General features: G+C 49.5%; 1 protein-coding gene across 1 annotated transcript in view; it reads left to right on the plus strand.

Annotated features, from left to right (window-relative positions):
* SARS1 (seryl-tRNA synthetase 1) overlaps positions 1-22,105 on the plus strand; it is a 57,196-nt gene that overhangs the window by 20,892 nt on the left and 14,199 nt on the right. The window contains exons 5-8 of the mRNA XM_075335807.1: positions 341-484; positions 9,768-9,923; positions 19,211-19,432; positions 19,797-19,926. Of these exons, the coding sequence (XP_075191922.1) occupies positions 341-484; positions 9,768-9,923; positions 19,211-19,432; positions 19,797-19,926 (652 nt within the window). The remainder of the gene's footprint in view (positions 1-340; positions 485-9,767; positions 9,924-19,210; positions 19,433-19,796; positions 19,927-22,105) is intronic.

The raw sequence follows: 22,105 nt of genomic DNA on the forward strand, positions 1-22,105 counted from the left end.
GGCCCGCCCCTCCTCAGTGCCGGCCCGCCACCCGCAGCTGTGGTCCGATTGCATGATCGGATCTCAGTCGCAGTGACACTTGCATGACATTTGGCTCCTGCTGTGCTGCCAGCGTGACCCGAGTGTCATGCGAGGATCACAGTAGTCCACTGTGTGGCCCCGGCCTAACATTACAGGTAAACAAAAACACATTTTGTGATAAGCGACACAGGGCTAAAATCCATATGTTAACCCCTACAGCATGCTGTCTATAGATTATATAGCAAAACCTGCTGACAGATTCCCTTTAAGCATAAATTGAAATCATGGAATAAAATCTTTCTGATGTTTTTGTGTCTAGGACAATGATAACAAAGTTGAACGATTGTCAGGGGATTGTACTCAACAGAAGAAATACTCCCATGTGGATCTTGTCACTATGGTGGATGGCTTTGAAGGAGAGAAGGGGGCAATAGTTGCCGGAAGCAGAGGGTACTTTCTGAAGGTGAGTTCTCCGAAGTGAGCTGTCAGTTTGAAAGTCTGGACCAGACCCCAATCAGAGGACAATAAAACTTTCACACTGCTTATCTATGAACTGCTGCAATATTTATGGCCACAACAGTTTGGCCTCTTGCCATAGTGATAGTTCTGCTTCCCATAACTTGTTTTATTTACTGCCCCATTCTATGTCCTGTTGTGTATAAATATGTGACTCTTCAGATTTTGTGTTATATTGAGCCTGAAGAAGAGACCAGAGTAGTCTGGAAAGCTTGCTATTATTACCATCTTTTCAGTTGGCCATTAAAAGGTATCAACTACTGAGGACTTCAGTTCTTTTAAACAATTTTTTAGTTTGAAAGTAGTAATATAGGTGATTTATCGGTCCGAAGGTAGCCGCAAATCTGACAATTCTAAAATATGGGAATATCAGCTTAACCCCTTCATGACAGGACCAGTTTCCAGAATATTTTTTTTCTTCTCAGCGCCATAACATTTATATTTCTGAATTTACTTAGCTAGATTAGGGATTGTATTTAATTTTTTTTTCTCTGGCCGAGATGTAGTTTTTCCCGCTTCTTCTTTTTTTTTTTCTTCTTTTTCTTTTAATGTCCTGGAAAAACAGGAAAGAAATTTCAAGTGATGTAAAATTGGGAAAGAAAAAAAAAATGCATTCCACCAGTGTTTGAGTCTTGTGTTCATGGCGTTATTTGTGTGATTTAAAAATTACTCGTCAGAACGATTCTCTGGGATTACAGTGATGCCAAACTTGTATAGTGTTTTACACACTTTAGGCTGCTTTCATACTTGCACAAGAGCTCAGCATGCGCAGTGAAAAAAAAAGGATTCCGCCGCTCAAAAAACGCTACATGTTGCGTTCCTGTTGCCTGAGGTCCAGTCGTTCCACGTCTGATCCGTCACGCGGCGGATGCAACGCAAGGCCATCAGTCGCAATCTGTCGTCCATACAAGTCTATGGGGAAAAAAACGTAATTCCTCAAGGCGATGGATTGCAACTGATGCAAAACAACGCAAATGTGAAAGCAGCCTTAGTGGTTAAATGGGTTTTCTGACCGGTATCAAAAGTGGATAGTGGTAAGCGTTTGGGAGAAAAGATGTGCCGAGTTACCATGAGCCTGTTGAAGATTTCCATTCCTGTTATGATGGTACTCCTGTGAAAGCCAGCTTCTGGCTGATGTTCATAGTATAGTGTGATTTTTGGAAAAACACAGAACTTCTATGTGAAAAACTGACACTTGAATGAGCCTTAAAATGACTACAAATCCGTTGATCATCAGTAGTGATGAGCAAGCATCTACCATGCTCGGGTGCTCATTACTCGTAACAAGCAGTGGTCGAGACTCGCACACCAAAGTATATTGGAAGTCAATGTGGGATTCAAACACTTTTCCAGATGGAGGCCTAGGTTTACCGAATATTTATGCTTATTATTTAACTAGTCTCATTAAACAGACCCAAAATAGTCTAATTACCGAATTTAAAAATAGTTTGGTACATATAGAAAAACATTATAATCGAAACTTTCCCAAATCAGATATCATTTTGGCCCAACTTATAAACACACAAAAAACATTAACTAAATTTCAAACAAGTAAAGCAGAACTTTGGGCATGGAAATCCCTATTAAAAACATTGATGAAAGATAATGTACCTTTGGAGGATATTAAATGTTGCCCAATTGAAACAATACAAATTCTGACACCCAAAATGAACATAATAAAATGGAAACAATACAACATAAACAATTTTCTCGACCTAATAGAAAATAACAAAATCTTGCCCTTCAAAAACATACAAAGTAAATTCAACATCCCAAATAAAGAGAAATAAATTTGGTACCGTATAGAAAATTTTCTTACAAACAAAAAACCTAGATTTCAGCTTTCTAAACCCCTAATAAATTTATTGAATAATCCATTAAACCAAATTATTTGGAAAACCAGTAATATATATTCCTTGCTAAATGAAGATTATGAATTTGAGAAAAAGCTAAACCTAAATAATTGGGAGAAAGATTTGCACAAGGAATTCCCTATAAGTACATGGAAACAAGCTCTGGAAACAACTTATGCAACTGTAACCTGTGCTTCTCTTCAGGAGACATATTATAAAGTGTATTCCAGATGGTACTATACCCCTCTAAAGTTGTGCAAGTTTTCTGCTGAAAACTCACCACTATGTTGGAGAGGTTGCGGGAAAAATGGATCCTTTATCCACATTTTCTGGGGATGTCTTTACTTAAACCCTTATGGAAGAAAGTCAGAGACCTCTTAAAGCAATTGACTACAAAAGATATAAATCTTACTCCAGAATTGGTTATTCTTTCCATAGGGTTAGAAGAATATGAGAAAAAGTATAGATAAATTGTCTGTCACATTTTCTTAGTTATTAAGAATTTATTAGCAGCCAACTGGAGAGAAGAAAGAATCCCATCTATTTCAGAAGTTACGGACAGGGTTTCAGCTCATAATTTATATGAGTATAATATTGCGTTAAAAGAAAAAAACTATCAAAGATATAAAATAAAATGGTCTCTTTGGTCCCAGAAATACATGCCAAACCTTGTTTTGAATTAGTTCCTTGACATTATCTAAATAATATAAATGTAATATGTTATTTCTTTGTCGCTCCATTGGGAGACCCAGACAATTGGGTGTATAGCTTCTGCCTCCGGAGGCCACACAAAGTATTACACTTTAAAAAGTGTAACCCCTCCCCTCTGCCTATACACCCTCCCATGCATCACGGGCCCATCAGTTTTATGCTTTGTGTTGAAGGAGGCACACATTCACGCAAGCTCCACATTTTAGTCAGCAGCAGCTGCTGATTGTATCGGATGGAAGAAAAGAGGGCCCCCCACAGGGCCCCCGGCATGCTCCCTTCTCACCCCACTAAGTCGGCGGTGCTGTTAAGGTTGAGGTACCTATTGCGGGTACAAAGGCTGGAGCCCACATGCCGTTTTTCCTTCCCCATCCCTTAGAGGCTCTGGGAGAAGTGGGATCCTAACCGGTCACCATTCACTGGGACCGGGCTCCCTCCGCAGCCCCTGGGGGAATCTGACGGACAGGAGACTGGGTATCATCAGGGACAGGGCCCTGCATCTATAAGGTACTCTGTGTCCCCTTGGGGACGGTGCATGGAGCGCCTGTGTTACAGACGCTGCAGCGGCTGCTGTGTTTTTGTGAGACCGGGACTACCGCGCCGACCGCGCCTGTTTGCCGGCCACGTTATTAAATTTAGTCCCCGGCTTCTGCGGCCTAGTACCATAACTCCCGCCCCCGGGCCTGCCAGTCAGGGGTAAGGGCGGGACGGCCGACTGGACGTCGGCAGTGAGGGCTGGAGCATACTTTGGTGTCCTCCTCCCCCCTCACTGAGCACTGTGGGGCACCAGATTCCCGCACTTTATTAGTAACGCCCACGGCTTCCTTCTGCCGGTGGAGGATTTCAGAACGAGCTCTGCAGCTCTGGGAGGCCCAGGCAGGGAATCTGGTGGACACACAACCGCTGTGGGCGGTCGGTAAGCCACACCGGTTACCAGGTGCTGGCCACCCTTGGGTGCCGAAGTGTGTGTGTGTGTATATATATATATATATATATATATATATATATATATATATATATATATATATATATATATATATATATAATATATTGTATACATTTTCTCTGTTCGGCCGCATTATTTGCTTTTGGCTATATACCCTCACTGATCACTCTAAGAGGAGACAACAGCATGTCGTCCGCAAAGAGCAAGGGTGCCAAGGCACAGGCTTATTTTGCAACCTGTACCTCTTGTGCGGCTATGTTACCTGCAGGTTCCACCTACCCTCATTGTGTGCAATGCTCGGCCCCTGTGGCACTCACTCAGCAGGAGCCTCGGCCACTGGTGGGACCCTCGCCTCAGGTAGAACCGCCGGCTTCCACTGTCCAGGTGGCAGGGACAGAGTTTGCAGTTTTGGCTGAGAAACTCTCTGAGTCGCTTTCACAATCCATGGCTCAGTCTATGGACAGATGGTCTGCTAAGATACTAGAAGCCTTGCAGTCCAGACCGGTAACACAGGCCCAGGGCACTGTGAGTTCATCGCCCCCAGGCCCCTCTCGGTCGGCGCAGCAAAGTGCTCCTGGGGTGACACCTAGGTCCCACGGTGAGGACTCCGACACGGACCGCAGTCCCAGACCGGCTAAGCGGGCTCGCTGGGAACCTTCCCCGACTTCATCACGCTGTTCGGGGTCTCAGCATGAGGACTCTCTGGAGGATGAAGCGGAGGTCGCAGCTCAGGGCTCTGATCCTGACGTTGCTCTCAATCTTGATACACCTGAAGGGGACGCCATAGTAAATGACCTTATAGCGTCCATCAACCAGGTGCTAGATCTTTCTCCTCCAACTCCACCTATAGAGGAGTCGGCTTCGCAGAAGGAGAAACACCAGTTTAGGTTTCCCAAACGTACACGGAGTGCGTTTTTCGATCACTCTAACTTCAGAGATGCTGTTCAGAAGCACAGAGCATTTCCGGACAAGCGCTTTACTAAGCGCCTTAATGACACACGTTACCCCTTCCCCCCTGACGTAGTTAAGGGTTGGGCTCAGTGTCCCAAGGTGGATCCTCCAGTCTCCAGACTGGCGGCTAGATCCGTAGTATCAGTGGCAGATGGTTCATCGCTCAAGGATGCCACTGACAGGCAAATAGAGCTCATGATGAAATCCATCTATGAAGCCATAGGCGCGTCTTTTGCTCCGGCCTTCGCAGCCGTGTGGGCACTCCAGGCTATCTCAGCTTGTCTGTCTGAGATTAATGCGGTCACACGTACCTCTGCTCCGCAGGTTGTGTCTTTGACTTCTCAGGCGTCGGCCTTTTCGTCCTACGCCATGAACGCCGTCCTGGACTCTGCGAGCCGTACAGCGGTAGCATCCGCCAATTCGGTGGCAGTCCGCAGGGCCATGTGGCTACGCGAATGGAAGGCAGACTGCTTCCAAGAAGTTCTTAACCGGTTTGCCATTTTCTGGCGACCGTTTGTTTGGCGAGCAATTGGACGAAATTATTAAACAATCCAAGGGAAAGGACTCGTCCTTACCCCAGTCCAAACCAAACAGACCTCAGCAACGAAAGATACAACTGAGGTTTCGGTCCTTTCGGCCCTCAGCCAGGTTCCATTCCTCCACGTCCAACAGGTCAGAGAAGGGCCAGAGGAACTCTTCTGCATGGCGGTCTAAGTCACGTCCTAAAAAGACCGCCAGAGGAACCGCCTCCAAGGCGGCCTCCTCATGACTTTCGGCCTCCCAAAACCGCATCCTCGGTCGGTGGCAGGCTCTCCCGCTTTTGCGACGCCTGGTGGCCACATGTCCAAGACCGATGGGTGAGAGACATTCTGTCTCACGGTTACAGGATAGAGCTCAGTTCTCCTCCTCCGACTCGTTTCTTCAGAACATCTCCGCCCCCCGAGCGAGCCGATGCACTTTTTCAGGCGGTGAACACTCTGAAGGCAGAAGGAGTTGTGATCCCCGTTCCCCTTCAAGAACATGGTTGCGGTTTTTACTCCAACTTGTTCATGGTGCCAAAAAAGGACGGATCATTCCGTCCCGTTCTGGACCTCAAACTGCTCAACAGACACGTGAGAACCAGACGGTTCCGGATGGAATCTCTCCGCTCTGTCATCGCCTCGATGTCCCAAGGAGACTTCCTAGCATCAATGGACATCAGGGATGCTTATCTCCATGTGCCGATTGCACCAGAGCATCAACGCTTCCTGCGTTTCGCCATCGGGGACGAACACCTTCAGTTCGTGGCACTGCCTTTCGGCCTGGCGACAGCCCCACGGGTCTTCACCAAGGTCATGGCAGCAGTGGTGGCGGTCCTACACTCTCAGGGCCACTCGGTGATCCCTTACTTAGACGATCTTCTAGTCAAGGCACCCTCCCGGGTGGCATGTCAACACAGCCTGACCATTGCTCTGGAGACTCTCCAGAGGTTCGGGTGGATCATCAATTTCCCAAAGTCAAAATTGACACCGACCCAATCACTGACTTACCTCGGGATGGAGTTTCATACTCTCTCAGCGATAGTCAAGCTTCCGCTGGACAAACAGCGTTCGCTACAGACAGGGGTGCACTCTCTCCTTCGGGCCCAGTCACACCCCTTGAGGCGCCTCATGCACTTCCTAGGGAAGATGGTGGCAGCAGTGGAGGCAGTTCCCTTTGCGCAGTTTCATCTGCGTCCACTTCAATGGGATATTCTCCGCAAATGGGACAGGAGGTCGACGTCCCTAGACAGGAACGTCTCTCTTTCACTGGCAGCCAAAACCTCTCTTCAGTGGTGGCTTCTTCCCACTTCTTTGTCGAAGGGAAAATCCTTCCTGCCCCCTTCCTGGGCTGTGGTCACGACGGACGCGAGTCTGTCAGGGTGGGGAGCGGTCTTTCTCCACCACAGGGCTCAGGGAACCTGGACTCCGACAGAGTCCTCCCTTCAGATCAATGTTCTGGAGATAAGGGCAGTGTATCTAGCCCTAAAGGCGTTCCATCGGTGGCTGGAGGGCAGGCAGATCCGCATACAGTCGGACAACGCCACGGCGGTCGCGTACATCAACCACCAGGGCGGCACACGTAGTCGTCAAGCCTTCCAAGAAGTTCGGCGGATTCTGCTGTGGGCGGAAGCCACAGCCTCCACCATCTCCGCAGTTCACATCCCGGGCGTAGAAAACTGGGAAGCAGACTTTCTCAGCCGCCAGGGCATGGACGCAGGGGAATGGTCTCTTCACCCGGACGTGTTTCAAGAGATCTGTTGCCGCTGGGGAACGCCGGACGTCGACCTAATGGCGTCTCGGCACAACAACAAAGTCCCGGCATTCATGGCACGGTCTCAAGATCACAGAGCTCTGGCGGCGGACGCATTAGTTCAAGATTGGTCGCAGTTTCGACTACCTTATGTATTTCCTCCTCTGGCACTGCTGCCCAGAGTGTTACGCAAGATCAGGTCCGACTGCCGCCGCGCCATCCTCATCGCTCCAGACTGGCCGAGGAGGTCGTGGTACCCGGATCTGTGGCACCTCACGGTGGGTCAACCGTGGGCACTCCCAGACCGACCAGACTTGCTGTCTCAAGGGCCATTTTTCCATCTGAATTCTGCGGCCCTCAACCTGACTGTGTGGCCATTGAGTCCTGGCTACTAGCGTCCTCAGGGTTATCTCAAGATGTCATTGCCACTATGAGACAGGCCAGGAAACCAACGTCCGCCAAGATCTATCACAGGGCTTGGAGGATCTTCTTATCCTGGTGCGCTGATCAGGGTTTTGCCCCCTGGCCGTTTGCCTTACCCACTTTTCTTTCTTTCCTTCAATCAGGAATGGACAAGGGTTTGTCTCTCGGCTCTCTCAAGGGACAAGTATCGGCGCTTTCCGTGTTTTTTCAAAAGCGTCTAGCCAGGCTTCCGCAGGTCCGCACGTTCCTGCAGGGAGTTTGCCACATAGTCCCACCTTACAAGCGTCCGCTAGAACCCTGGGATCTTAACAGGGTGCTAACGGCTCTTCAGAAACCACCTTTCGAGCCAATGCGGGATATCTCTCTATCACGCCTTTCGCAGAAGGTGGCCTTCCTAGTGGCAGTCACATCACTTCGGAGAGTGTCTGAGCTAGCAGCGCTGTCATGCAAAGCCCCCTTCCTGGTGTTTCACCAGGATAAGGTGGTTCTGCGTCCGGTCCCGGAATTTTTCACTAAGGTGGTATCCCCTTTTCATCTCAATCAGGATATCTCCTTACCTTCTTTTTGCCCTCATCCAGTTCACCAATGTGAAAAGGATTTGCATTTGTTAGATCTCGTGAGAGTACTCAGGCTCTACATTTCTCGCACGGCGCCCCTGCGCCGTTCGGATGCGCTCTTTGTCCTTGTCGCTGGCCAGCGTAAGGGGTCGCAGGCTTCCAAGTCAACCTTGGCTCGGTGGATCAAGGAACCGATTCTTGAAGCCTACCGTTCTTCTGGGCTTCCGATTCCTTCAGGGCTGAAAGCCCATTCTACCAGAGCCGTAGGGGCATCCTGGGCATTGCGGCACCAGGCTACGGCTCAGCAGGTGTGTCAGGCGGCTACCTGGTCGAGTCTGCACACTTTCACGAAACACTATCAGGTGCATGCCTATGCTTCGGCAGATGCCAGCCTAGGTAGGCGAGTCCTTCAGGCGGCGGTTGCCCACCTGTAAGAGGGGGCCGTTTTCGGCTCTTTTTATCGAGGTATTCTTTTACCCACCCAGGGACTGCTTTTGGACGTCCCAATTGTCTGGGTCTCCCAATGGAGCGACAAAGAAGAAGGGAATTTTGTTTACTTACCGTAAATTCCTTTTCTTCTAGCTCCTATTGTGAGACCCAGCACCTGCCCCTGTTCCCTTCGGGCTGTTGTTCTTTTGTGTACACATGTTGTTCATGTTGAATTGTTCTTTTGGTTCATGGTTTCAGTTCTCCGAACATCCTTCGGATTGAATTTACCTTAGACCAATTTATAAGTTTCCTCCTTCCTGCTTTGGCACCAAAACTGATGGGCCCGTGATGCACGGGAGGGTGTATAGGCAGAGGGGAGGGGTTACACTTTTTAAAGTGTAATACTTTGTGTGGCCTCCGGAGGCAGAAGCTATACACCCAATTGTCTGGGTCTCCCAATAGGAGCTAGAAGAAAAGGAATTTACGGTAAGTAAACAAAATTCCTTTCTTCCGAATGTGTTTATATACTGTGCTAAATGAATATGAGTTTATAATCTTGCTTGACTTTGAAACTTAACAAATTGCCTCAACGTTTTCCTCCTTCCCTTTCTCCTCCCCCTTTATATTCCCTAACTCCTTCCATTCCCACTTCCCCTCCAATACCCCTTCCCATCCACTTTTAGCTTACCCTTTCTTCCCTTCCTCTTCCCCTTCTTTGTTATTTCAACAATATTTTTAAGAATGCATTTTAAATACTTCAATTACCCCCTCCCCTGTTATTGTAAACCCCTTAAAATTTAATAAAGTATACAAACACTTTTCCAGGAAATCTTTTGGAAAACTGCCGAGTTCCCCATTGACTTCCATTATACTCGGGTACTCGAGACCCGCCCATGACAGCGTCCAATTTGCGCGTTACAAGTACCAAGCATGATAGTGCTCGCTCATCCCTAATCATCAGAGTTCATTTACTTGCTGCTGTTTTCATTGCTTTTCTGTAAAAGTTGATTGGAAACAAATCTTTTCCATAAAAGTATACTTGTCGTAAATCGGTGTTTGTTACTTTTTCCCCTTCGTTCTCTTTCTCTGTAGGGTCCATTGGTTTTTTTGGAACAAGCTGTTATCCAGTATGCACTTCAGACATTGGCTGCAAAAGGTTACACTCCTATCTATACACCATTCTTCATGAGGAAGGATATAATGCAGGAAGTAGCCCAGCTAAGCCAGTTTGATGAGGAGCTGTATAAGGTGAGTGTTTACAATTAGTCCATCAGTCGTGCCCACCTGCTGCCATGAATGGGCACACTAGTGTGTGGTAACACTGAGGTGCCTAATTCACCCTGCAGGAGAGCATTGCTTTTGGCCATAACGCAGCGTGTTACTCCAGTCTCAGACTTTCTGTAGCACTATCGACTGGTATCTGCAGTCCACAAGATTGAATATAACTCCATATATTCTTGTAGATAACAATAGTTTATTAGTTAATCTCCCTATGTACCACTACAAAATATCTCCCTGGAATCGTAGCCCTAATCCAACCAAGCTCCCAGAAGAACATATGATAATACTTCACTATTTCCAGAAAAAGTGGAGTTCTATTGCCCATACTTTGCTCTACATGTCTTGCACTTTGCTGAGATTTACCAACCTGATTAGAGTTTTTTCATCTTCCTTCCTATTGTTATAAAAAGATAACACATTGTGGTGCTTCAGGTGGCAATTACAGGGATTGGGTCACGTGTGACAGTGGAGAGAAGTCTGACTGCTCAGCGTTTGGAAAGAACCTACTTTCTTCGGCGCTCCATTGGGAGACCCAGACGATTGGGTGTATAGCTACTGCCTCCGGAGGCCACACAAAGCATTACACTAAAAAGTGTAAGGCCCCTCCCCTTCTGGCTATACACCCCCAGTGGGATCACTGGCTCACCAGTTTTCTGCTTTGTGCGAAGGAGGTCAGACATCCACGCATAGCTCCACTGTTTAGTCAGCAGTAGCTGCTGACTATATCGGATGGAAGAAAAGAGGGCCCATATAGGGCCCCCAGCATGCTCCCTTCTCACCCCGCTGGTGGTTTGTAAGGTTGAGGTACCTATTGCTGGTACGGCGGCTGGAGCCCACATGCTGTTTTCCTTCCACATCCCCCTGAGGGGCTCTGAGGAAGTGGGATCTTACCGGCCCCAAAGCCCTGAGGCCGGGCTCCATCCACAGACCCATTGAACCTGCTGGATACGGAGCTGGGTACCGTTCAGGGACATGGCCCTGCACCATTCAGGTACTCTGTGTCCCCGTACACACAGGCACAGCACACTCCAGACTTGCTGGGTGTGCTAGTGCGCCGGGGACAGTAAAGGGTTACAGTCACTGCAGCCTAGCTGAGTGACTTTATGTATTGGGAACTACCGCGCCGGACGCTCCGGGAGCGGCGGCGCGGCTGGGACTTGTAGTGCGCCGGGGACTTAGCGCCGACCGCGCTTTTACGGCGGCGGCGCTTATAAATCCAGTCCCCGGCTTTTGCGGCCTAGCTCCGCTTCGTTCCCGCCCCCACCCTGTCAATCAGGGTAGGGGAGAGACGCTGTACACTCAGCAGCGCCGAGGGCTGGAGCCTTATTTACATGCTCCAGCCCTCTCACTGGACACTGTGGGACGCCGGTTTCCCGCTCTGACTTGGGGGCACGCCCACGGCCCGCCCCTACCCACACGAGCTGGAGAAGGACGCCGGCAGCCATTCCTGCAGTCCGAGCTGAGAGATCGGACTCTGGGCAACCAGGCACAGGACTAGGGCGACCACACACCCGCTTATAGGCGGGCGGTAAGCGGCACCTGAAGTGCTGACCCCACTAAATACCGCAGTTGTCCATTTGTATTTTATGCTTACACTGCATAGGTCGCTATTTTTGGCTATATGCCCTCTTAGATGGCGACACATCAGCAGCAGGAAAGCAGGGGTGCTAAGGCACAGGCTTTCTATGCTGCTTGTATTGCATGTACGGAAGTGTTCATGTGTATTTATGCTTGTATGCTATACACTGCACTGTACGGTCGCTAGTCTGGGCTATTTTCGCCTAGAATGACTAGACTACAGCAGCAGAAAAGCAAGGGTGCTGAGGCACAGGTTTTTTCTATGCTGCTTGTATTGCAGGGGTTGCAGTGTTCATTTGTACTTATGCTTGTATGCTATACATTGCACTGTATGGTCGCTATTCTGGGCTATATTCCCCTAGATGGCTAGTCTACAGCAGCAGAAAAGCAGGGGTGCCAAGGCACAGGCTTTCTATGCTGCTTGTATTGCATGTGCTGCAGTGTTCTTTTGTACTTTATGCTTGTATGCTATACATTGCACTGTACGGTCGCCATTCTTGGCTCTATATCCTAGATGGCTAGCCGGCAGCAGCATATAAGCAACACAGGCTTTCGATGCTGTTTTTGCTGCATGTGATACTGTTCCACGGCACTGAACCCCATTGTGTGCAATGCTCCCCTGTAGCACTTGGTCAGCCGGGGTCTCTACTAGACGTGGCCAAAGGAACCACCTGTCAACCCTGTCCAAGGACAGGGATGGAGTTGCAATGGGATAGAGACTTGCAGTCCGGACAGGCCATGGGCAATCTGGATCATTGCTCCCTGGCCACCCTCATTTGGAATAAAATCGGTGCTCCGGGGGGGGTCCCAGGAGGCTCTCTGTATGATGAGGCAGACGTAGCTCATCAGGACTTTGATCCTGACACCGCTCTCAATCCGGATACACCGGATGGTGACGCCATAAGGAATGATCCTATAGCGTCCATCAATGGATTGTTGGATCTTTCTCCCTCAGCTCCCCCAGCGGAGGAGTCAGCTTCACAGCAGGAGAAGTCCCATTTCAGTAGCTCAAACGTATATTGAGTATTTTTCTGGCCACGCTGACTTCAGAGAAGCAGTCCAGGAACACCACGCTTACCAGATAAGCGTTTTCTCCAAACGTATTAAGGATACACGTTATCCTTTTCCCCCTGACGTGGTCAAGCGCGGGACACAGGGTCCAAAGGTGGATTCTCCAATCTCCAGGCTTGCGGCTAGAGCATAGTTGCAGTGGAGATGGGACTTCACTTAAAGCTGCTAGACAGATGGACTCTGGTTGAAATCTGTCTATGAGGCTATCGGCGTGTCGGTTGCTCCGGCATTTGCAGCCGTATGGGCACCCTAAGCTTTTCAGCTGTTCTTGCACAGCTGGTCTTGAGCATATGTACATTTGTGCCGCAGGGGCGTCCGTAACCTCGCAATGTCTGCATTGCGACTTACTCTATTAATGCTGTCCTGGAAGGACAGTCGAGGTTTCGGTCCTTCCCAAGCTCGGGCAGGTCCCAATTGTCCTCGTCCAAAAGAGCTGAAAAGCCTCAGAGGGGCTCAGCTTCCGGGGGCTCAATCACGCCCAAGGAAGGCAGCCGGAGGAACCGCTACCAAGGCGGTCTCCTCATGACTCTCAGCTCTCTCATCTCTCCGCATCCGCGGTTGATCGCAGACTCGCTCGCCTTTGGCGACATTTAGCTGCCACAGGTCACAGACCGGTGGGTGAGGGACATTGTGCCCACGTGCACAGGACAGAGTTCTGTTCTCGTCCTCCGACTCGATTCTTCAGAACGTCCCCACCGAGCCACCGAGCCGATGCTCTTCTGCAGGCAGAAGGAGTGGTAATCCCTGTTCCTCTTCAGGAACAAGACACGGTTTTCCTCCAATCTGGTTGTGGTGCCAAAAAAGGACGGCTCTTTCCGTTCCGTTCTGGACCCAAAACTGCTCAACAAGCACGTGGAGGCCAGGCGGTTCCGGATGAAACCCTCCGCTCCGTCATTGCCTCAATGTCTCAAGGAAATTTCCTAGCATCAATAGACATCAAAGATGCTTATCTCCACGTGCCGATTGCTACAGAGCACCAACATTTTCTACGTTTTGTGATAGGAGACGAACATCTCCAGTTCGTAGCTCTGCCATTTGGTCTGGCGACAGCCCCACGGGTGTTCACCAAGGTCATGGCGGCAGTGGTAGCAGTCTTGCACTCACAGGGACACTCTGTGATCCCTTACTTGGACGATCTACTTGTCAAGGCACCCTCTCAAGAGGCATGCCAACTCAGCCTGAATGTTGCACTGGAGACTCTCCAGACGTTCGGGTGGATCATCAACTTCTCAAAGTCAAACCTGTCACCGACCCAATCACTAACGTATCTTGGCATGGAGTTTCATACCCTCTCAGCGCTAGTGAAGCTTCCGCTGGACAAGCAGCGGTCACTACAGACCGGGGTGCAGACTCTCCGTCACGGTCAGTCGCACTCCTTAAGACGCCTCATGCACTTCCTCGGGAAGATGGTGGCGGCAATGGAGGCGGTTCCGTTTGCGCAGTTTCATCTGCGTCCTCTTATTGGGACATTCTCCGCCAATGGGACGGGAATTCAACATCCCTGAACAGGAAAGTATCCCTTTCACAGACGGCCAAGGACTCTCTGCAATGGTGGCCTCTTCCCACCTCATTATCACAGGGAAGATCCTTCCTACCACCGTCTTGGGCGGTAGTCACGACAGACGCGAGTCTGTCAGGGTGGGGAGCAGTGTTTCTCCACCACAGGGCTCAGGGTACGTGGACTCAGCAGGAGTCCACCCTTCAGATCAATGTTCTGGAAATCAGAGCAGTGTATCTTGCCCTACTAGCCTTCCAACAGTGGCTGGAAGGGAAGCAGATCCGAATTCAATCGGACAACTCCACAGCGGTGGCATACATCAATCACCAAGGTCGGCAAGCCTTCCAGGAAGTCCGGCGGATTATGATGTGGGTGGAAGCCACGGCCTCCACCGTATCCGCAGTTCACATCCCCGGCGTAGAAAACTGGGAAGCAGACTTCCTCAGCCGCCAGGGCATGGACGCAGGGGAATGGTCCCTTCACCCGGACGTGTTTCAGGAAATCTGTAGCCGCTGGGGAAGGCCGGACGTCGACCTAATGGCGTCCAGGCACAACAACAAGGTCCCAACCTTCATAGCACGGTCCCGCGATCACAGAGCTCTGGCGGCAGACGCCTTAGTGCAAGATTGGTCGCAGTTCCGGCTCCCTTATGTGTTTCCACTTCTGGCACTCTTGCCCAGAGTGCTACGCAAGATCAGATCCGACTGCAGCCGCGTCATACTCGTCGCCCCAGACTGGCCAAGGAGGGCGTGGTATCCGGATCTGTGGCATCTCACGGTCGGCCAACCGTGGGCACTACCAGACCGACCAGACTTACTGTCCCAAGGGCCGTTTTTCCATCGGAATTCTGCGGCCCTGAACCTGACTGTGTGGCCATTGAGTCCTGGATCCTAGGGTCTTCAGGATTATCCCAAGGGGTCGTTGCCACCATGAGACAGGCTAGGAAGCCCACGTCCGCTAAGATCTACCACAGAACGTGGAGGATATTCTTATCCTGGTGCTCTGCTCAGGGAGTGTCTCCCTGGCCATTTGCATTGCCTACCTTTCTTTCTTTCCTGCAATCTGGGTTAGAAAAAGGTTTGTCGCTCGGCTCCCTTAAAGGGCAAGTCTCGGCGCTATCCGTCTTTTTTCAGAAGCGTCTAGCACAACTTCCTAAGGTGCGCACGTTCCTGCAGGGGGTTTGTCATATTGTACCCCCGTACAAGCGGCCGTTAGATCCATGGGATCTGAACAGGGTACTAGTTGCCCTCCAGAAGCCGCCCTTCGAGCCTCTGAGGGAGGTTTCCCTTTCTAGACTATCACAGAAAGTGGTTTTTCTGGTAGCGATCACATCTCTTCGGAGAGTGTCTGAGCTAGCAGCGCTGTCTTCCAAGGCTCCCTTCCTGGTCTTCCACCAGGACAAGGTAGTGCTGCGCCCCATTCAGGAGTTTCTCCCGAAGGTGGTATCCTCTTTTCATCTTAATCAGGATATCTCTTTGCCTTCGTTTTGTCCTCATGCAGTTCATCGGTATGAGAAGGATTTACATTTGTTAGATCTGGTGAGAGCACTCAGAATCTACATTTCCCGCACGGCGCCCCTGCGCCGTTCGGATGCACTCTTTGTCCTTGTCGCTGGTAAGCGCAAAGGGTCGCAGGCTTCTAAGGCCACCCTGGCTCGATGGATCAAAGAACCAATTCTTGAAGCCTACCGTTCTGCTGGGCTTCCGGTTCCATCAGGGCTGAAGGCCCATTCTACCAGAGCCGTGGGTGCGTCCTGGGCATTGCGACACCAGGCTACGGCTCAACAGGTGTGCCAGGCAGCTACCTGGTCGAGTCTGCACACTTTCACCAAACATTATCAGGTGCATACCTATGCTTCGGCGGACGCCAGCCTAGGTAGAAGAGTCCTGCAGGCGGCAGTTGCCTCCCCGTAGGGGAGGGCTGTCTTCGCAGCTCTAACATGAGGTATTTCTTTACCCACCCAGGGACAGCTTTTGGACGTCCCAATCGTCTGGGTCTCCCAATGGAGCGCCGAAGAAGAAGGGAATTTTGTTACTTACCGTAAATTCCTTTTCTTCTAGCTCCTATTGGGAGACCCAGCACCCGCCCTGTTGTCCTTCGGGATTTTTGGGTTTTTTCGGGTACACATGTTGTTCATGTTGAACGGTTTTTCAGTTCTCCGATGTTACTCGGAGTGAATTTGTTTAACCAAGTTATTGGCTTTCCTCCTTCTTGCTTTTGCACTAAAACTGGTGAGCCAGTGATCCCACTGGGGGTGTATAGCCAGAAGGGGAGGGGCCTTACACTTTTTAGTGTAATGCTTTGTGTGGCCTCCGGAGGCAGTAGCTATACACCCAATCGTCTGGGTCTCCCAATAGGAGCTAGAAGAAAAGGAATTTACGGTAAGTAACAAAATTCCCTTCTTTTTGCGCCATGATCTGCCATATTTACTGATACCAATTTGGTAGTTACGATGATTTGATCACCTCCTTATTGCAATGTTGTGGTAGCCAAAAAAAACCTCTGTCACGGGGTCCTTCTCCCATATCACACAATCAACAGAGCAAGAGATGAGTGAAAGATCAAAAGAAAATTTATTCCATACAATCCAGAATGTCCATCAAATAATCCTCCACACAAAGGGTGAAATAGTCCAGTAATGGCATAAATGTCCCGGGGATGAGTCACAATCCTCCAGCAGTCCTTTTCCAGGGAAATCGGGATGTCTCAGTCTCTCTGGGGTGTTAGCCTCTCCTCAGAGGATCAATCTAAAGGTGGTGTCACACACAGCGACAACGACGTCGCTGCTACGTCACCATTTTCTGTGACGTTGCAGTGACATCCAGCAACGAGCTGGCCCCTGCTGTGAGGTCGCCGCTCGTTGCTGAATGTCCAGCTTCATTTTTTGGTCGTCGCTCTCCCGCTGTGACGCACACATCGCTGTGTGTGACAGCGAGAGAGCGACGAAATGAAGCGAGCAGGGAGCAGGAGCCAGCATCTGGCAGCTGCGGTAAGCTGTAACCAAGGTAAACATCGGGTAACCAAGGTGGTTACCCGATATTTACCTTCGTTACCAGCCTCCACCGCTCTCATGCTGCCAGCGCCGGCTCCTGCTCTCTGCACATGTAGCTGCAGTACACATCGTGTAATTAACCCGATGTGTACTGTAGCTAGGAGAGCAAGGAGCCAGCGCTAAGCAGTGTGCGCGGCTCCCTGCTCCCTGCACTGTGACATGTAGCTGCAGTATACATCGGGTTAATTAACCCGATGTGTACTGTAGCTAGGAGAGCAAGGAGCCAGCGCTAAGCAGTGTGCGCGGGCTCCCTGCTCTCTGCACTGTGACATGTAGCTGCAGTACACATCGGGTTAATTAACCCGATGTGTACTGTAGCTAGGAGAGCAAGGAGCCAGCGCTAAGCAGTGTGCGCGGCTCCCTGCTCCCTGCACTGTGACATGTAGCTGCAGTACACATCGGGTTAATTAACCCGATGTGTACTGTAGCTAGGAGAGCAAGGAGCCAGCGCTAAGCAGTGTGCGCGGCTCCCTGCTCTCTGCACTGTGACATGTAGCTGCAGTACACATCGGGTTAATTAACCCGATGTGTACTGTAGCTAGGAGAGCAAGGAGCCAGCGCTCAGTGTGCGCGGCTCCCTGCTCTCTGCACATGTTGCAGCACAGCGACGCGTGTCGTTATGATCGCTGCTTCGGCTGCTGTGTTTGACAGCTAAGCAGCGATCATAACAGCGACTTACAAGGTCGCTGCTACGTCACAGAAAATGGTGACGTAACAGCGACGTCGTTGTCGCTGTCGTTTAGTGTGACCCCAACATTACTCCTCTTCTCCTGCTCAGCCAGACTGACAAATCCCCCAGGTAAACAGAGAGTTTAGGTGGATCCCAGGCCCCCTTCCCCAGACCTAGGGACACAAACCCAGCAGGGGATTAACAGGCAAACAAAGCAATGTGCACAGAATGGACAACAGAGCACGGTGCCTAATATACAAACCTACACAAAATGGTACATGACCCACAATGTCACACCATCACACCCTCACAATTCGTGCATTTTGTTCTCCACCGTTCCGCCATTTACTGATTTAGATTAATTTATTTAATATTTTGATAGGATTTTTCTGAATGCACTGATTCCAAATATGATGTTTTTTATTATTATTGTGTTTCTAATGTGGCAAAAGGTGAGTAATCTGAAGTGGGTTTTTTTTTTTTAATTTTTTTTTTCAAAAACATTTTTTTACTGTATTTAATGAAGCTGCTATCATCTGATTGCTTGTGTTATACATAGCAGTGCATTAGCACTGCTCTGTATAACTATAATCATGATCATCTGTAAACGACAGCCATGGACAGGTGTTCACATGAGTCATGATACACAAGGGATATCATCTGACCCCCGGCTATCATGACAACCCATCAGCGCCCCGCAATCATAGTACTGGCACACCGGTGGGAGCATAGTATGACGCCCCCCCCCTACCGGCGCATGTTAACTGCTGTTGTCAGAGATTGACAGTGGCTTTTAACAGGTTAATAGCTATGGACAGGGAAATGTTAAACACGTGGCTGTTAGAGGCACGTGATGGCTCATAAAATCAGCTGTCATGTGCGGGTAAAGATGCGGGCTGTTAAGTCGAGCCTGCATCAAGGCCAGGAAGCCATACCAGTACGTCACATGTTTTTTTTTAAGGGGTTTAAGAAAAACCCACGTCCATATGTAGGTAAAAAAATCCACAGCTAATTGAGTGCATCATGTTAAATATGGTATGTATTTTTATAGTTTTGATTTTTAACCCTTTCATGCACAGCGGTGCTAATTCAGTTGAATACTGATACTACATTATGTAGTGAATGTTTGATCCAAATATGCAAATAATCTGCTGCCTATATGGCCTGTGTGAATATACCCTCAGTGTGTGCTATGACTTCCATGTTGGACGCCGCATTGAGAACTTCAAATTATTTGTCTTTTTAAATCATCGCACCACAAAACATAGATTGCCGACCCCTTGGACTAGAGTCACCGTAGCTTACTGGTAGTTCAATATTTGAAAGTAATTCCTCGCTTGTTAGACAATAACCGAAAACTGATATATTTTTTCTTTTTACATTAGGTAATTGGAAAAGGTAGTGAAAATCAAGATGATAGCTCCATTGACGAGAAGTATCTGATTGCTACGTCAGAACAGCCAATTGCTGCTTTACATCGGGATGAGTGGTTGAAGCCTGAAGACTTGCCGATCCGATATGCCGGTCTGTCTACCTGCTTTCGTCAAGAAGTGGGTTCCCATGGAAGAGATACTCGGGGAATCTTCAGAGTTCACCAATTTGAGAAGGTAAATGAAAGCTAAGGATATGATTCATCTTTATCTCCGCACAATCGCCAGAAAAAATGAGTCCGTATTTCTTGGTTTATATAAATATATTTTAAAAACCATTAACCTTGATCGGTAGATCTTTCTGTGACATTGCAGAGCATCCAGTCTACATTTTAAACAACAATTTGAAACGATTTCTTGGTCTATTTTGCTGACACTTTAACCCCTTCCCGACATATGAAATTCTTTCTTCTTCACTGGACCCTGTTGTGGAAACATTAAAAGGAATAAACAACAATCCCTTACATGTTGGGCATTTCATGTTTCACTTGTTATTTAGTTTTTTAACCTATCTGTTCCTTTTATTATCCTTTTTTCTTAGATTGAACAGTTTGTTTATGCATCGCCTCATGATAACAAATCATGGGAGATGTTTGAAGAGATGATCACGACAGCAGAAGAGTTTTACCAAACACTGGGCATTCCATACCGAATTGTCAACATTGTATCAGGTACACCTATGCTGCTCCTTCTGTAGATTTGCCTTAAGAATGTTTTCAGTATGTGATGTGAGGGAATGAAGACCCCATACACATTTAACTGTCGTCGGAAGAAACCCGCCAATGTATATAAGAGACCCATGACAGAGTGTGTCTGGGAAGATAAGGATCTTTAATACTTGCTGATGTATTGGGATGACACCCTACCATTGTGCATACAATGGAGAGGTCTCCTGAAGTTGTTTGTACGTTATACATTGCCCTTTATTTTTGTGGCAAATTCTAGTAGGTGTGTTTATGTGTTTACAGGAAACTCTGAAATATTTTAATGACAACGTAATGTAGGCAAGTAGATTCTGAATCCAAAAGTGTAACACATAGATTACTGTTTGAAGCCATTCTTAAACAATCAAAGAATTTAGAACCAGGAACACAGCAGAGCTGATTGAGCTTCCCTGCCCACACCTGTCAATAGTGATTGTGCATTACCTGTGAGGTGTCAATCACAGCATGGGCCTTTCAGACTGCCATGCACTTGAGTTTCTAGTTCTGTAATGTTAATCACTGGCTAATATACCCTTTAGTCTAACCATTGCACACACTCAAGCACACACACAGATAAGAAACACATAGTTGCTTTTCTTTGTCGCTCCATTGGGAGACCCAGACAATTGGGTGTATAGCTTCTGCCTCCGGAGGCCACACAAAGTATTACACTTTAAAAAGTGTAACCCCTCCCCTCTGCCTATACACCCTCCCGTGGTTCACGGGCTCCTCAGTTTTATGCTTTGTGTGGAAGGAGGCACACATCCACTCATGCATTCTCATATTAGTTATGTCGGTTGGAAGAAAAGAGGGCCCCCAAGGGGCCCCCGGCATGTTCCCTTCTCACCCCACTACGTCGGCGGTGTTGTTAAGGTTGAGGTACCCATTGCGAGTACAAAGGCTCTGGGAGAAGTGGGATCCTGAGCGGTCATCCATTTACTGGGACCGTGCTCCCTCCGCAGCCCCTGTGGGAATCTGCCGGACCGGAGTCTATTCAACCTCAGGGATCGGGCCCTGCAACTCTAAGGTACTCTGTGTCCCCATTGGGGACTGTGTGGAGCGCACCTTCTTCCCGGACGCTGCGGCAGCTGCTGAATTGAGAAGGCCGGCGGACTTCCGCGCCGACCGTGCCTGCTTGTCGGGCGCGGTCTCAAATTTAGTCCCCGGCTTCATCGCGGCCTAGTCGCAAAAATCCCGCCCCCCGGGCCTGCCTGTCAGGGGTAAGGGCGGGTCTGCCGACCTGACGTCGGATGTGAGGGCTGGAGCATCCTGCATGTTTCCTCCCCCCTCACTGATCACTGTGGGGACCCCAGATTCCCGCACTTTCCTGGCGCCGCCCACGGCTCCACTCCTCCCCTGAGAGCTCCGGCAGCCATTTTTTGGGCATTCTGCCGGTGGAGGATTCTCAGGAACAGCTCTGCAGCTCCGGGGGACCTAAGGCAGGGAATCTGGAGGGCACACACACGCCGCTTGTTAGCGGTCGGTAAGCCACACCGGTCACCCGGTGCTGGTCCCCCCCTAGGGTGCCGGAATAGATACATATTTATATATATATATTTCTGTTCGGTCGGGCTGTATACCCTTTTTTGCCCATATACCCTCAGTGATCATTCTCCTAGGAGACAACAGCATGTCGTCCACAAGGAGCAAAGCTGTTAAGGCACAGGGTTTTTTTGCGGCCTGTACCTCTTGTGGGGCTATGTTACCTGCGGGTTCCACCTACCCTCACTGTGAGCAATGCTCGACCCCTGTTTCGCTTGCTCAGCCGGAGCCTCGGTCACTAGTGGACCCCTCGGCTCATGTAGACCCCCCTGCTCCCCCTGTCCAGGCGGCAGGGACAGAGTTCGCCTCTTTTGCTGAGAAACTCTCTGAGTCACTTTCACAATCCATGGCTCAGTCTATGGACAAATGGTCTGCCAAGCTGCTAGAAGCTTTGCAGTCCAGACCGGTCCTTACACAGGCCCCGGCCCCTGTGGGATCGTCGCCTCCAGGCCCCTCTCGGTCCGCGCCGCAGCGTTCTCCCAGGTTGGGCCCTAGGTCCCACGTGGAGGACTCCTGCCCGGACCACAGTCCTAGACCGGCTAAGCGGGCTCGCTGGGAATCTTCCCCGACTTCTTCACGCTGCTCGGGTTCGCAGCTTGAGGAC

This window comes from Anomaloglossus baeobatrachus, chromosome 2 (genome assembly GCF_048569485.1).
Source record: "Anomaloglossus baeobatrachus isolate aAnoBae1 chromosome 2, aAnoBae1.hap1, whole genome shotgun sequence".
Lineage (NCBI taxonomy): Eukaryota > Metazoa > Chordata > Amphibia > Anura > Aromobatidae > Anomaloglossus > Anomaloglossus baeobatrachus.